Source organism: Rhinolophus sinicus, linkage group LG12, assembly GCF_036562045.2.
Source record: "Rhinolophus sinicus isolate RSC01 linkage group LG12, ASM3656204v1, whole genome shotgun sequence".
Lineage (NCBI taxonomy): Eukaryota > Metazoa > Chordata > Mammalia > Chiroptera > Rhinolophidae > Rhinolophus > Rhinolophus sinicus.
In genome coordinates, this window is record NC_133761.1 from 43,183,903 (window position 1) to 43,200,600 (window position 16,698).

The following is a 16,698-nucleotide window of genomic DNA, read 5'->3' on the forward strand; positions in this document are numbered from 1 at the left end:
AGTTGCGTCTATTCTCCTTTGGGCACCTTATAATTTAATCTGAGATAATTTTGTCTTTTTCAATTTCCTTGCCAAGTTACATTAACTCTTATTTCACAGCTTCCTAAGGGTTCCCCCCTCCCTTTTTGGTCCATTTTTTGTTCTGAGATTTTGAATTTACATTTTCAGGTGTTAATTTTTATTTCTGCAAAGTCCCATTTAGGGGTATTAATTCAGACTAGATCTTGTTCCGGTTGTCTTCTGCCTTATGGTTGAAAAGAGAATTTTCCTGAGCTGTAAGTGACTATTTTCTTCCCAACCTGGTGTTTATACATGTCTTCCTTTTTCTGCTCATTTGAAAGGTGTCATTTTCTGACTTGCAAATAAGTTGGTTCTGTGGAGGCGGAGAGGGGGTTTCTGATTTGTGTTGTCTTCTGTTCGGCAGTGCAATGCAGTATGTCTCAGAGACGATACTTGCCTTTGTGCGGTGGGGGGGGGGGCTGGAGTCTCATCTGAGTCTGTCGTGTTTTCCTGTAAGACCCCTGCTTCCTTCCTCCACTTTACCATCAAGCCTCCACGAGACAGCGTCCCCTCTCCCAGAAACGCACCCTCCCCAAAGGGCTACCTGCAATCTCAGAACTTTCAAACTTCCTCTGATGCCCAGGTGGCCAGGGCTCGGAAGCACTGGTGTCAGGTTTATCAGTGTTTCCGCCCCTTGTGTTGGGGTCCCTGCCCTCCCGTGTACTGCGCAGCTTGGCCCCCATTACCCTCCTCCCTCCCAGTCTCCACCTGACTCTCTGTCTTCACGGGTTCTGATGCTGGCTCTGCTTTCAGACACGCTGAACTATTCTGTCTCATCGTTATGTTGCAGGTGAGGGTGACAGGTGACTGTTCTCCTTGTCTGTATGGTGTTGAGAAGAGTAGGAAAGAGATTAGATTTAGGCAGCTGCCAATATTTATTGGAAAACCAGAAGCCCTTTAAATATGAACACTCGAGCAAGAACTGCCAGACATGTGAGGAAAACTTCTAACATGAAAGACAAACATTAAACAGAAAAAAGGTTAAATACTATATCCATTAAATGGAACAGGTTGTTACATATTTTCAAAAAAATGAGAGAACAAAGAAAGAGCTCTTGAAAATTAAAAACCTGAAACCCTTGCTGGGAGAACTGGAAACAGAGATACAGCAACTAGGAGAGAAGCAACGGCTCCCACCAGCACAGGCACTGTCTGGACAACAGTAGTTCCAGAACGAGCAGAGAGAATGGAGGGCAGAAATAATGAATGTAGTAATGTAACAAAATGTCCCCACAGGCAGGGCACGGCCAGTCGGCACGCCTGGCATGCTGGCTGTGAGGAAAGGCACACACTAGGGCCCCCTAAGACTACAGAGTCTGAGGACAGAGAATAACCCCACGAGCTTCCAGAGAGAAAGTGGCTTCCATGTGAAGAATTAGGAGCAGGAAAGGCTTCTGATTTCTCAGCACCCACACTGGAACCCAGAAGCCGGGAGGCAATGCCTTCAAAATTCTGAAGGAAAATCCTTTCCCAATTAGACTCCCAACTCAGGGAAGTTACCAATTACGTGCAAAGGTAAGACAGACGTTGGTCTCAGAAAATGTGCCACCCACATACTCTTCCACAGGAAGCATCAAAGGACATGCCCCACCAGACTGAGGAAGTAAACCAAGAAAGAGGAAGTACGGGTCCAGGAAACAAGATCCAACAGCGAGTGGTGCAGGGCTCTCCAGAACAATGGTGTGGGGGGGGAGTCTAAGGAAGACAGCTGTGCAGTTGGCACAAAGGGTTAGAAGCCAGAGGGAAAAAAGGAAAACTCAAGACACTAAGGAAAAAGCAGATTGTGGAAGGAAAGTCATGGTTTCGTGCGTCCTGGCCCAGCCTTGAACTGCACAAGTAGTCTATTAACCTGATCTAAGTCACAGGGTGATGTGTGAGGAGGAGCAGGGGCATGGACATGCTTGAGCGTGCCTGGCAGGGATGGTGGAGGGCTGGACAGAGACGGCGTTCTCGTCTCCCGTGCTGGGAAGGGAAGGTAGAGATACCGCCCACCACTGAAAAACCAAGACGTAGCGATGTAATTATGTTCTTTACCGTAGAACTAACCGGGCAAATACCCAAAGAATCACAAGGGTTAAAACTTGTTCTTGGGAAGCAGGTGAGGGCTCTTTCCCTAACAAGCCTACAGAACTCCACCCCACATGCATGTCGAACTTTTGACTTAACAAAATTAATGACAGGAAAGCATGTGTTCAAGTCCTGGCTCCCAACCACTCTCTAGCACACGTGTGAACAAGTGGCTTCTCTGATCCTGGTTCAGTAATAAATGTGGGTAACATTTGCTCTGCCTACTTTGTGTGTTCTGAGACAAGGTATAAAGGTGTTTTATAGAACACCGTAGAAATATAGTAATTTTGGCAGAAAAAGTCTTAATGAAAAGGCAACGTAATCCAATAGCCTTTATGCCACCTTGTTCAGAGTTGAAATATCACCCATTCAATGAGCTTCAGCTGGCTGCAGCTGTGTAGGCTCTCCTGCCTTGGGCAGTGGCTTATATTTACGTGTTCTCTTCTTATAAAAGTCTTTCCAGCTCATAAGACCAGCCCTTTTTACAACAAACAATGAATATTATTAAATAAATGGTGCAAACGTGTATCAGGGCAGTCCATGGCAAACACCGCACTCTTCCTCGGACCAGGTGCACCTTGGGAAATCTGGACTTCATTTAGGTCTCACACAACTCTACGTCTGGAGCCACTGTGCTTATTTTCAGATGAAAAAGGCTGTGAAGGTCACACAATTAGGTGGTTGAACCAGAACTAGATTTGTCAATTCTGCCTGTGCTCTTTTTACTCCACTATTTAATTTAGTTAGTCTCCATCTCTAACTCGTCTGCCCTCTCCTTCAATTCACCCACTATTACTACTATATTTCAGTACAATTTTCCAAATGCCCTAAGATAGGCCGGAAAATAACAAAACCACCACACTATAAAAATATATTTAAATAAGAGACGAACAAACATGTACACTGATCTCACATTATAAGAGCTCTTATATAGTTTAGTCTATGATGACACAAATGATAACTTTCTGTGTACACAATAGGACACCTGTGACAACTAAGAGTCCAATGCCCTTTCCTTTTTGCAGCCGAGGGGAGATACAGACATGCGCAAGAGCATGTGTTAGGCAGTTTTTAAAATCCTGGGAAAAGGGACACAATCCAAATGGTGAGAACACAAACACAGAGCTCCTAGGCCCCAGGGGCAGCCCACTTACACCAGGACGTCTCGAGCGCGGCCGGACTCCCGTGTTTCCTGTTCTCTCTTTCCCTCGTTATCATTTATGAAAAGTAACACCAAATGTCCTGGACTAAGCCAGAGATGTGTGAGAGAAAAGCACATTATCTGTTGGAAGGGCCCATTAAGAAAGTCAGGATGCGATAAAGGATTCAAAAACAAAAAAGACAGCTGGAAATAACCACCATCATTTTTTTCAAGAACATTTATACATCGTTTTAATTAGATTAGCTTTACAAGCGACTTGAGAGCTCTTTCATAATGAAACACTGCTTTTCAAATTACATGACCTTATGGTCTGTCTGTATATGAATCCTGAAATTCTTTGCCTGCTGTTGAGAGAGGTCTGTGTTTCACAGCTGGTTAATGTGTTGAATAAAAACAACATTAGAAGCTTTACCTTTAGGATTAAACACATAGAGGCCACAAATAATTTTAAATTTTGTTTTAAATAGAGTCCTGCTTGGTGACAAGTTAACGGTCCCACTAACATGAAATGAACAGATTTTAAATGGATATTAAAGAAATGGCTACCCTGACTTCTTGATCCTTTCACAATGATCTCCAAGAGATTATATTAACTTTTCCTAAAGTACACAGTGAGACGTGTGGGGCGCAGTCTGACACCTGGCACAGCTGCAGACACGCACCCGAGCGACAGGGGCTTCCCGATTACGATTACGAGGCTGTAGCCGTCACCCGACCATCAGACAAACCTCCCACCAACATGATACAATTTCTCCTGGACTGGAAAGTGACAGCGCTTCTGAGTGGGGGTGAACGCAGCGCAGCGCACTGCAGACAGGTGGCAAGGCCAGCTCGCACTCCTCGTCAGGCCGCAGAGGCCTTACTCAGACATGTTCTGCTGGACTCTTTAGGACGAGGACAGGAGGCGGGACAGAACCGAACACGGGCAAGGAAAACGACGACAAACTGTACTTTTTCTCCTGCAAGTTCTCCTAAGTGAGATGGCAATACTGAATATTTCATCCCACCTTAAGTCCACACTGTCAGTCACTAAATTTTTTTTTCATGTTTTACATGAACAATAGCAATCTTTTAATAAAAATTACTGAGCTTTCCATAGAAAAGGTCTCTAGTTGAATACAAACTATACAAATGCTAAAAGTGTCATAAGATGAAATATACAGAAATATTTCTGTATACTCACATTATTTTGGCAAAAACCAAGGACAGAGACAGAAAGTGCAGCGGGAAGGTCTTCCACCCACAGTGCACGCGGGATGCGGACCCCGTCCTTTCGCTTTGCCAGGGGACTGGAGCCGACAACACCCATCCCAATTCATATATGACGTAGCGGAAGTCTGGGAGGCCTTGTGTGATTTTGTAATATTCTCTCTTTTGAGAAGTAAAAAAAACCTCATAAAACATAAAAATAAAATTATCTTATTTTTTGCTTCTTTTGCTTTGTCAGCTAAACATACACCTTTCAGTATGACAGGCCCGCATCTTGTGGGCAATGCATCTGCCGTGGTCTGGGCATCGCCGACAGTCCGTGTGGACGCACAGGCCCCCTCAGTCCTGTCCCACAGAAACAAGGTTGTGGCCTGCGGATCACATGGGTCCCACGAGGAGGAAAACATTAGAGCAAAATTGGAAGTGCCATTAACTTGACGGGAAGCTAAATGAAAAGTCTTAGGGATGGGACATTATCTTCTACTCTATAGCGTGCACCTGAAAGCTCAAGAAAGCCCTTTATCGCGGGAACTTGACGCTGAGGAGAACCTCAAGTTCATTTAGTGCCAGTCACTGTGGTTTTTAAAAAATTTAACTTAAAAGATAAAACCTTCTTACTCTGCAATTTTTCTTATAAAACATGGACTAAAAGTTATTGATAGTAAATGATGATGGTTTTACTATTATGTTTCATTATTAACAATGTCAAAAAAACAACAGCAGCATCTTTAAGAGTTCAAATTAGTGTAAGACAGGACTACAAAACAGTCTGATTTTTCAGTTGGTAATTAAAGTGCTCCTTATTTTAAGTAAAAAGAAAATTAATCATCAGTCACTGGCAACAATCATTATAAGAGGTCTTTTAGGGCAAAATTTAATAGTACGAAGAGGTTTACAAAAATAGATTGGTGCTATTTTGGGGAATAATACTGCAATTTTTTTTCTTAATTCAGTTTTGACAAATTGTACCTGATCATACAAAAATTACTTCAAATTCAAACTTGACTATATAAAAAAGGGAGAGATGAAATGAACTTGGTTAGATGACAGATCTGGCAAAATATAAGAGTGAAAAACATTCTATCTAGGGCACTTTTTTCATGTCCAGATGTAAATACCATTTTTCAGTTGATAGTTTATATTCTTCCCGTAAGCATTCAGGGTCTGGAGTCAGCCATGCAGTATAAAGCCATACAGTCAAAATCTTCTTTCTGGTGCAACACAAAAAAGTTGTTTCTGTTTCCTTATTAAAATGCCAACTGGTTGTTTATTTTTCTTTATCCCATTTATTTGTAGTCACAAGTTAACAAACAGCATCAACAATTATTGTAGGTGAAGTGGGGTATTGCTGGATCAAAGTCTCTATAAGACGTCTTTACTGATTGAATCAGAAGGTTTATTTAGTTCAACCCTCACACCTTTTTCACCTGAAAGGTAAAACAAAAAAACAAAACAAAAAATTCATTCATTCATTCAGCACCAGAGAGCTTGTCACTGCTTCCCAATGAGTCCCTAACAGTAAGTAGCACAAGGTTTCAACTCGCAAACGTACAAGGTCTGGAAACTACCCCACCTACGCCTCCACAGGCCAACTCAGCGCTGTGAGGGCGGTGTGTTTTCTGCACTAGGAAACCTTCGAAGGGAAAAAAACCCACTCTCTACACAGACATAATGACTGTCTTTTTATTTGAAAAGCAACTGGAATTGGCATAAAATAGTAGTGTGTTCAGTATATCACTACAAGCACACTGCGAGGCTTCTGCTACAAATGACTTTAAAAATACATAGAAAATATCTGAGCATCCCATTTGGATAGTTTTATAAAAGGCTGATGTGAGGTTACCAAGGCTTGTGCGAGTGCAGCTAGCGGATCAGTGACGTGAACACTGAGCACGCGGGGAACTATGAGGCAGCGTTAAAAGCAGGGAAGTGTCCACCAGATGGAGACAGCCCAAGGGGCGGGCGAGGAGGGGCCGGCACGCTGAAGGGTCTGACCCCAGGTTTAGGGCAAGTGTGCTGCCCTATGCAGACACCGCTGGCACACATGGACTCTCCAGGCCTGGCTCATTTGCCCATTTCGGCGTTTCATCTGCTTTGTATCAATTTCCTTCATGTCCACATTCAACGTGGGAGACCTGGCCTATTCTTTAGAGCATGTGCTTTTAAAAAGGAAAGATATTAACTTCCTTCTCAGGGGGATGAGAGGAAGCCAGATGGCGGTTACTACGAGTTCAGCAGCCGGTGCTTGGAAAGGATAATCACAGGAAAGAAACTCAACTTGTCTCTAAAGAATTTTTTCAGCCTCCTTTGCCTCAGACTTTCCTAATCTTTGGACAATTTTGTTGGGTAAAACTAACAATGAAGATGACTTAAGAGAAGTCCTCTGTTAAATAAGGGAGTTAAGGAATCTGGCAAAAGCAAGGAGCAAGCCTCACGGCTCAGCCCCTGGCTGCGGCGCTGCCTGCTGGTGTACCGTGGCCCCGAGTGTTTACCTGTTAGGTATTTTACTTTAGCTCGTGCTCTCTCATCTGCATCAAAATACCAAACAGTTATTGCGTACCTAAAAGAAAATTTAGAATAGGGTAAGAATGATCACACTGGGGGAAAAACGTGGTATGCTGTTGCAATGGTCTATCAAACGTGTCATGTTAAAATAATGTCTCAGTAGGAATGTTAGTGGAGGCTGAACGGCCCGGGACCAACCCGCTAGCCCGTAACCTCCGCGCTCAGGAGCAGAGCAGAGAACCAGGAGTAGCTAAAACTAGTATGGCCAAGTTGATGAGTTTTTATGACTTTCTCAGTAGCTACTTAGCCTACTTGATTATCTGTTCTGCAAGCCCACAGCAGATCAGAAACAGACATTAAGAAGGTAAAAGAACAGCTGTTACAGAAAAAGCACACTATCAACAGCGTAACTTCTAAAAGAAGAGAAGAGAAACAGAGCCTCAAGGCCCGGGGCCCTTTAGTGAGAGGAAGCACTGAAATCCCAGCTTCAGGGGACTTCGCTACATCACAGCAAAGAATCATGATGGATGTTTACAATGCTATAACCTCGAGTCATCAAGGAAGGTTTAAATTATGCTAAGGATTTTTAGGATTTTTATCAAAATAATTACACTATGTTTTGACATAAAGTTTAGCTAAACTGCGTTTTTCTGAAAATTTCACTTATCTGGAATGTCTCATTCCACAAATAAATGAGGACTCTGGCTTATTAAACACTATGAAGCACATCGTTACACCTTTTGGTACCAACAGTGGGGAAAGTGCACACACACCACAGGCAGTGAAAGCTACAAACGCTCCCTCCCTCATCGGGACACAGAGGTTAGGGCACCTGGCAGGTTCTGGCCAGTGTTCACTGGGGAAAAGCAACACTGATCACACGAAGAGCCAGTAACATGACAGCACTAGCTCATGTCAATGCTTGAAGTAAAGAGTCAAAGGCAGTGAGAGTCAGAGTCGGGGGGTTTGCACAACTGGGGAATCCGAGGCCCACAGACCACCCAGCTGGTAAGTGACAGCTGAGGTCACCGTTCAGCCTCCTGACTTCCGGATTCTGCTCTTTCTAGAGCTCCGGCCCCTTTCTCATCCTCTGGACTCTCCTAGTTTTCCAGGTGGTGTGGTAACAGGAAAGGTGCACAGACATGAAATATTGTATCTCTTTTTTGCCCCAAACTTTTATTTACTTAGTCATCAGAGTTCCAGGTATCTGGGCCAGCTCCCCTCTGAGCCCTAAGGCCTTACCAGGAAACAAGAGTCAACAACCATGTGTCGCTGTTTTTCCCTCTTGTCTCCCACTGATCTACTCAGGAGCTTCCACGTGACTCCACGCTGACCTGGGACAGGCTGGCCCTTTCTCCCAGGGCCTCATGGACATGACCACACTCCTGCTGCTTGCGTCACTGTGACCCTTTCCCACCTATTCCCACTGAACAGCCCTGTCTCCCTTCTCCAGGTCCTACAGCACTTATCTTCCGTGATCACTGGGCACTCACTACCTGAAAACGTCTGTCACCTCTTTACCTAGAAAGGATACAACCAAGATTTCATAAAAAAGGTCTTAGAAGCGGTGTGGAGGTCAGAAAAGGTTCTAAAGAAGCAGCGGGGCAGAGACGGGCCCTGGTGTGTGGACAGGAGCGATGGGGACTCAGGCCGGCGTCTGGTGCCTGGACCCCCGGTCTCCGTACTTGGCTTTCTATGATCTCTCGCCCCAGACTGCTCAGCTTCCTCACTGTGTGATTGGGGCTGGCGGGAACAGGGCTCAGAAAGAAGCAAGAGAAAAGGGAGAGAGGACAACAAAGTCTCTAGCTCTGGAACTTCATCAAAGGCTGGCGTCTTAACATTAAAAAAAGCCCACTCTCCCCCCGTGTGTCTGGGGGTATGCCCTCTCTCACCAGCTCTAAGCAACTGCATGCCAGTAATTCACTATCGTAATGTTCCAAGTCCTTTCTATAATGAAAAATAGGTACTTAAAAAATAGTGCTATTTTTCTACAAATATTTATTTTTATAACAATGTCTGCAACATCTTCTATTTTAATAGTCTTAACATTTTGAGTCATGGTAAATGGTAAAAAAATTTTTTAAGTGTACATTAAACATAATAGGTTTAGAATATTAACCTTGTAGAAAAAGGGTGTAATATAGGAAAAGAGATGTTTATTACTACAACTAAAGGGATGTTTTTCTAACATTAAATCCCACACATGGGAACCTTTTCTCTACTTTTCTTTCCTCTATTCTTTCTTCTCTTCATGTCTACTCTCTGGTTATCTCTTAGGTTTCTATTCTGTATCATTGTTCTACATCATCCTTCTCCTTTCTCCCCCTCACCACCTTTTAAAAAGCTGCCCTTTTCCTTCTCTATCTAAGGTTTCTATTCCAAGTCAATACAGCTGACCCTTGAACAACAACGGGGGTTTGAACTCAGTGGGTCCACTCATATGCAAGGTTTTTTCAATAAATACTGTAAATGTATTTTCTCTTCCTTATGATTTTCTTAATAACATTTTCTTTTCTCCAGCTTACTTTATTGTAAGAAAATAGTATAAATACATATAACAAACAAAATACATGTAATTCACTGTTATTGGTAAGGCTTCTGGTCAACTGCAGGCTCTTAGTAGGTAAGTCTTTGGGGAGTCAGAAGTTATCCTCGGGTTTCATTTGTGCGGAGGGCTGCTGCCCGTGACCCCCACACTGGTTAAGGGTCAACTGTACTCTCACAAAATCATAGAATGGCTAGTAGTTAAGAGACACACAAAACAAGGAGGCAGGCCTGGCAAGATGACGGGGCCTGTGCTACCATTTCTTACCCCAAACAAGGAGTGACCATGCAAAGAAAGTCACACGTGGTACTGACTGGGAATAAATCTTACAAAATTACTCAAGCTAAAGTTGAAACTGACGCATTATAAAGGTAACTGAAGAATAGCAAGATACTCATTAGCAAACTTTCAAGTTTCTCCTATCTATCCCCTCTGTCCTACCATACTTTTTACCAATTGTGTCTTAAAGGAATACTACCTTGTAGCATATGCTGGTTGTACTTCATGAGGGTTGCGACGATCAGACCAGAAAAACAGCAGTCTATCAAATTTGGGTTCAATGTCAGCAAACTGGGCTTTGCCTTCTGGAAAAATTCGAAGTATACCTCCACTTACCTAGGAAAGAGCCAAATATGTTAGTATGAGTAACCAAGAATGCTACAAAATTAAATTTAGTGGGGAAGACCATTTCAGTGAATCAAAATTCTTAATTGGATTATTTACAAATATACCTCAATTAAAAAGGTCTGACGGTGAGTTGGTATTCAAAGTGTATGCACTGACACAAGGAAAAATTCATTTCTTTCAGAATTTTTGTAACTACTTGATGAAACAGATGAATATTATCTAAATGCAAGTCTTAAAATGACATTTGAAAGTTTTAAAAATTAGTAAGCATTTCTTATTTATGTATGCTAATGATCTGCTTAACCTACTCTTAATTGTACACATTTCAAATCACCTTGACTAAATTACAGGCATGCTGTGCTTTACTGCGCTGCACAGATGTTGTGTTTCTCACAAATCGGAGGCGAGCCCCTCCAGCAGCAAACAGGCCGCAATTCGCTTTACTGTGGTGTCTGGACTGAACCCGCAATCTCTCTGAGGTGTGCCTGTACCACAAATGGTTAAGTATGTCCAGTAAGCAGTTTATCACATCTTAAAGTTCAACAGGTAATTAGTAGGACAGTCACAAATGGAATGTAACACCTAAGGCGTTAGCGTATCAGTAGAAAGTGCTGTCGTCGTCGTCATTACTGTGGCCGTTATTAGAGATGACAGCTCTCCCTTTCCAGACTGGGCCTGACACACTGGTGACCACCTATCTGCTTCTACAACTGGATTCCATCCAAAAAGGATTACTACTGTTTACCCAAATATATATCCTCCATTTGGGATTAGATGGACCCATCTATTCCTTCCAATACTGACTCTGGGCACTGGATGCAGGGGAGGGAATAATGCAGACAGATGTTGGCTTTGTGATATTTATAATCTGGGGGGAATTAAAGTGAGGAGGCAAAACCCACCCAACTGAGTAGCTCTTTACCCTTCAAAAACTAAACTCCCAAGCAGACAGACTCTTAAATTGAAAGAACAGTAATACGTGATTTGATCAGGCCACCCTGAGGCCAAGCCTATTCCCAGAAGCTACAATGAGAGAAGCTGTCGACCAGGCTTACCCACAGAAGGTAAATCAAGCTACGTGGTTCCCTTGCTCGCCCTCCTCAGGTTCCCGTGTCGTTCAGAGTGTCCCCACAGCACTCATGCAAACATCTGAAGAACCTCTAGACTGGGACCAAGAACATGTCTTCTTTTCTTTCCCCCGCCCCCTGCCCTTTGACTGGAGTCATTGGGAATATCACAGGTGGCTTGCTGAAAATGTTTAAAGAGAGAGATAGCTGAAGCTTCCAGTCTCCTTCCAGGAAACGTTCCGTGACGTCTGAATTAGGTGGCCTCCTGTGTGCTGCCCCAGTGATCCGTCCTGCATGCGGCACAACCAGGTGTCATTGTCACGCTCCTAACCTGGGTCCTCCACCAGGTCCCAAGCTCGAGGAGGCTATTTCTGTTCCTGCTCGATCTCCAGCACCCAGAACCATGTCTGGCTCATACCATAGTCCGTGCACTCTTGTAATGGGAGCTTTCAGTTCTACATGTAAAAATACTGAAGACTTTTTCTGCTTAGCTACTAATCCAAACTACCAATTAATGACTTTGGCTTGGTCATATCAAAATGAAAAGATCAGCCTAGAAAGACCTAACAAAATATAGAAGTTAGGAGTTGATTGATGTATTTCTAGCTGTCTAGATATTCAAAAACTCTTGGGAAAAATTTTTTTTTTTTTAAAGTCTTAACTGAAGTTAAACTAATCGTTTTGTGTGTTGGGCTCAGGGTAAATCACCAAATTTATTTCTCTGCTTCAAAGTTTGAAAACTATCACAGAAAAACCATGCTTGTTGGCATAATGCCTCAAACTCTACTTAGCAATAAAACTTACCTCCATTTTGAACTTGGACTAGGACAGAGAATATGCCTTAAATCAGGATGGTATAGAAAGATCACTGGAGCACTGTGAGCACGTCCTAACTTTTAGGATACACTTTTAGGACAGAACTAGGTTTTGCACATTTAAGACCTGGTGGTCGGGGCGGCTGGATGGCTCAGTTGGTTAGAGCGCAAACTCTGAACAACAGGGTTGCCAGTTCAATTCCCACATGGGCCAGAGAGCTGCGCCCTCCGCAACTAGACTGAAGGACAACTTGGAGCTGATGGGCCCTAGAGAAACACACTGTTCCCCAACATTCCCCAATAAAATTAAAAAAATAAATTTCCCCCTAATTAAAATGGAATTAAAAAAAAGACTTGGTGGTTTCTATGTGTGTGTGTGTGTGTGTGTGTGTGTGTGGTGTTTCAAAGATTATTTAATTTTTAAAAATCACCCTGGCTACATAGGTGTGCTGACTCTGCGGAAATCCACTGGGCTGTACCTTGTGTTCACTTTTCTATTTGAGTAGTTTGCTTCAAAAAAAGTAAATAAAGAGATTTTTAAAAATTAATTTATACCACCTCCAAAGTAATACATAACATACTTCTAAAGTTTAAATCATTTAAATATAACTGAAACATAGGCTAATATTAAGGGAACATGTACTTAAAACAAGAGATTGTATTATACATTCTAATTGGTTTATAGGATTTGTCATAACTGTTGATACACTTCTAGTTTTTCCATAATCAGGGAAAGAAGGGATTCTGCCTCCATGAGTCCATCTAACAGCCCAAGGTAAGAAAACATCTCTACAAGAACGCAAAGAATAAAATGGAGGAGTGAGCGGCAAATAAACCACAATAATTATTTACATAGAACCTCCCTCAAAAGCCATTATAAAACAATCGTTTGCAGAAGTATTTTTTATAAAAATTAGTAAAAATAAATGCTCGCTGAAGTTGCATACCTTGGCATCCCAGTCTTTATTAAGGTAATATATACATGTCACACATCTTCCATCTCCATTTGGATTATCAACATGACGTACATAGCCCGTTCCATTGCCTGGATAACAAGCAACCATGGCCTGTAATAATAATAATGATGATGATTTTAAAAGTCCATGTATGAATAAAATGAAAAAATAGCTTATAAAAGAGATCTCTGATTTTTGACTACTCTGACGTACACTTAAACTCTTCTAATAAAAATCATATTTTATAGATAAGAAGAGGCAAGGTACTCTATGTCGAACTTATTTTAAGAACACAAAGTAGGCCGGTGAACAACCCACGGGCTGGGGATTCTGCTTCTCAGCGATGGGGAGAGCCGACCCTGACGGATCAGGCAGCGAGCGACCCTGCTACGAACACTGGGGTCACAAGCCAGGTGCTCCTGTTGGAAACCCCAAAGAGCAGAAGGATGGCAGGACCCACTTTCCCGATCCTTATTCATACTGACAATCACGATCCAGGGAGTTGTGTCCTGCTCCAAGGGAAATGTCCGTCCCCCGAGTTCGCCACAGACCACCTCTATTCCCACCAGTCTCACGGTCAAACACCCAGCTGACAGTGTCTCCCAGTGTGCCAATGCGGATAGGCATAACTTAGAAGGTCAGCTCCAAACATTAACTCATTTAACGTCAGTGATTTTAAAAAAAAGGTAAATGATAAATTAGCATATAACTAACCTCTCTTCAAACCAGAATCATTTTTTCTGCTCAGATTAAACAAGATGTAGTTCAGAAGACTGTTGGATATTAAACATGAAAGCAGAAGAGAGGCCCAAAATAAAAAACAAATAAATTGCATGTTCTAGGAAAGTAGGACATAACAATCAACTGAAATTATGAAATTAGTAAGGGTGGTTTTTAAAGAAAATCTCAAAATTACAAAGAAAACAAAAACAAAGATGCTGAAGGTTACCAGTTAAGTATTAATGCCAAAGAATTAGTACAAAGTCCCCAAACAGTAATTAAATTATATAATTATTTAAGCTGAATGGTAGATGCTAATTTTAAAAATTCATATTCACTTGATTAGTGAATAAGTCATTCCGTGTTCCATCTCTGAGAGACTAGGAAGCATTTTAAACCTGAATGCTTAAAAAAACAAAATCATATTTTCATAGACACCCTGGACCTACTGCTCTTAAGCAGAAGCAGAATTTTTGATAACTATTATGTCTGTCTGTCTCTATTTTTCCTGATTTCAGACAGACTTGAGGTTGGTAATACAGGGAGACCGGCACGGGTTTAACGATGCGCAATAAACCCAGCTTCCTTGTCATTTCGCTGCTAAGAAAAGGCACCTATAACAGACCTTGAGTAGTAAGTGTCAGAAGGTACTTTTAACAACGCCAATTAATCCATTTGTGATTGAGACAATTATGGTGAAGTACACGATACATTCTTATCCACGGAAAAGAATGAAAAATAAAACAAAACAAAACAATCTGAACTCTTCCCTAAAGCGATCTTATCTCAAACAAGCTCACCCAGGCCTCTCCAACTAACTGGTAACTTTAGCCTGTCTCCTGTGAGAACAAAGGGAAAAATATTTCTCTGTCTACCCCCTCCCAACCAGGCATTTAACAAACACCTCTTGAGCACCTGCTACGTATATGAAGGCGCTGGGGCCACACTGACGACTAAAATAGACAAAGTCCCTCGCTTTCATTTATTATGGAACCTAGTGTGTGTGTGTGTGGGGGTAAATAACCAACAAACGATAATGTTAGGTAGTGAAAACTTATCTTTTCATAAGTTATGAAAAAAATTAAGCCGAGGACACAGAAAATGACAGGATGATATGCTAGAGCTGTGGTCAGAGCCTCTGAGGAACCGACATCTGAGCGGAGACTTAAATGACGGGTGTGGCAAGTCACGCAGGGTGAGCACGTTGCAGGGAGGGAAACTGAGTGCAAAAACAGAAATGGCTGGGCAGGGTGGAAAACCACCGCAAGCCAGCTGGACCAGCAGAGCAAGGCACAGAACGATCGGAGCGGGCCCATCCAGCCCTGGTGAGGACTGCAGATATTGTTCTAAAAGTGACAGGATGCCCACGGAGAAGCCACCTGATTCATGTTTCGGAGTTTGGTTTTCATTCTGGATGAATAAAACAAATAGCAATGGCAGTCACCTCAATACCACCCACTACTGAGCAGTTCTCGGATGCTGACTCCGTATTTGCCAAGCACGTTCTAAGGACTTTCTGGGTAATAACTCATCTGACACCCACATACGATGCGAACAGGATCATCTCCCTCCTTCCACTGTTAAGGAAACCGAGGACCAGAAAGGTTAATTAATGTTCTCAATGTCACATGACAGTAGAACCAGGTGTGAATACAGGATATCTGCTTCGGAATCCACGTCATTAACCACTATTCTAGATTGCAGGGGGGGAAAGAATGAAAACCAGATGCCAGCTAGTTGGCTATCGCAGTTTCTAGGGCAGAAACAAAGAGGCTGACCAGGGAGGCAAAGTGGGATGGGCTCGGAAGGCCGCAAGCCAACTTGCTGATGGACGGGAAGCGCAGAGTGGGGAGAGTGAAGGATGACTGGAGGTTTTCAGCCACGCAGGTGAATGGATGCAGTTAACTACTTACTACAACGGAAACGCCAGGTAAAGAGTGTTTTAATAACATGCAGGGTAGGAAAGGAGCGTCCCAGCAATGGTTATGAGCCAAACATCCGAGAACAGAACAAAATCAAAGATACCAAGACGACGCCTCAATGTGGGGTCTGTTTCTATCAGTCACTTCGGAACTGATTTCCTGAGAGCCTTAGATTTACGTGGAGGTACGCGGGGTGCTAACTGGGGAGGAAAAGTGGGGGGACGCAGGAAAATGAGAAGAGGCCAAACAAGCAGGTTTTGTCCCAACCTTCAACTAGGGGTTGCATTTATCTGTTTCCTTTATTTGAATTCCAAGTAAGCTTCTTCAAAAAATAAAAAGATGCTATGAAAGAAGTTTTAAACAATTGTGTTAATTAAATTTTACAATCCCTGTTATAGCTCAATTACCTGCATCTAAACGTATTATTGGAGGTGGCCATTACCATTTTAGCCTTATCTGGTGTTCCCTGGGTCCCTAGCTCTGCTCTGGGGAGAGGGACACCGCCAAATGAAGAGAAAGGAAGGTAGGAGGGGTAAGCGCTCAGCAGGGCCTGCATTTAATTCGCCATCTCAGCTTGTCAATACCGGCCCTAGGAAAGGCAGCAGCATATTGCAAGGGTAAAAAGCACAAAATGCCAAACATCACCGTGACCCAGCAAACTAGCAAGCCTGCGGGTAAGTACAGCTCAGTGCTGGTGCCTGTAAACTGAAGGGTGAGCCTCAGTGAGAAGGAAGCAGACAAGACAAGCAGGCCGGCCGGCCCTGGAACTGGACTTTATAGGAGAAGGGGTGTAGTGTAGCCCAAGCACCCCCAAGAGAAACACTGTCACAGAAAATCGGAGACCCGAATTCCTAGAGGTTCTGGGGAAAGAGAAATTCTGTAGGAAACTTAGAAAAAATGTGGAAGGGTCATGAATTCATTCAAATAACCATGTGACCTAATACTGATACAGTGACATATGGTAATTCATGTATCTCCTCCCCTTGGGGATTTTAGAAACATGAAAAGCTACTTCTAAAGTCTCACCAAATCTGGCCGCTCCT

General features: G+C 42.8%; 1 protein-coding gene across 4 annotated transcripts in view; it reads right to left on the minus strand.

Annotated features, from left to right (window-relative positions):
* Window positions 1–3,479: 3,479 nt before the first annotated feature.
* The window catches only part of EGLN1 (egl-9 family hypoxia inducible factor 1), a 51,225-nt gene continuing 38,006 nt past the window's right edge, over window positions 3,480–16,698 (minus strand). The window contains exons 2-5 of one of the 4 annotated variants that reach the window (XM_019757349.2): window positions 13,005–13,124; window positions 10,027–10,163; window positions 6,991–7,058; window positions 3,480–5,925 (exon numbers count right to left, since the gene is read on the minus strand). In XM_019757349.2, coding sequence (XP_019612908.2) covers window positions 5,861–5,925; window positions 6,991–7,058; window positions 10,027–10,163; window positions 13,005–13,124 — 390 coding nt within the window. In that variant the 3' untranslated portion in view covers window positions 3,480–5,860. The remainder of the gene's footprint in view (window positions 5,926–6,990; window positions 7,059–10,026; window positions 10,164–13,004; window positions 13,125–16,698) is intronic. The other 3 variants (XM_074316456.1, XM_074316458.1, XM_074316457.1) reach the window with 3 other exon arrangements.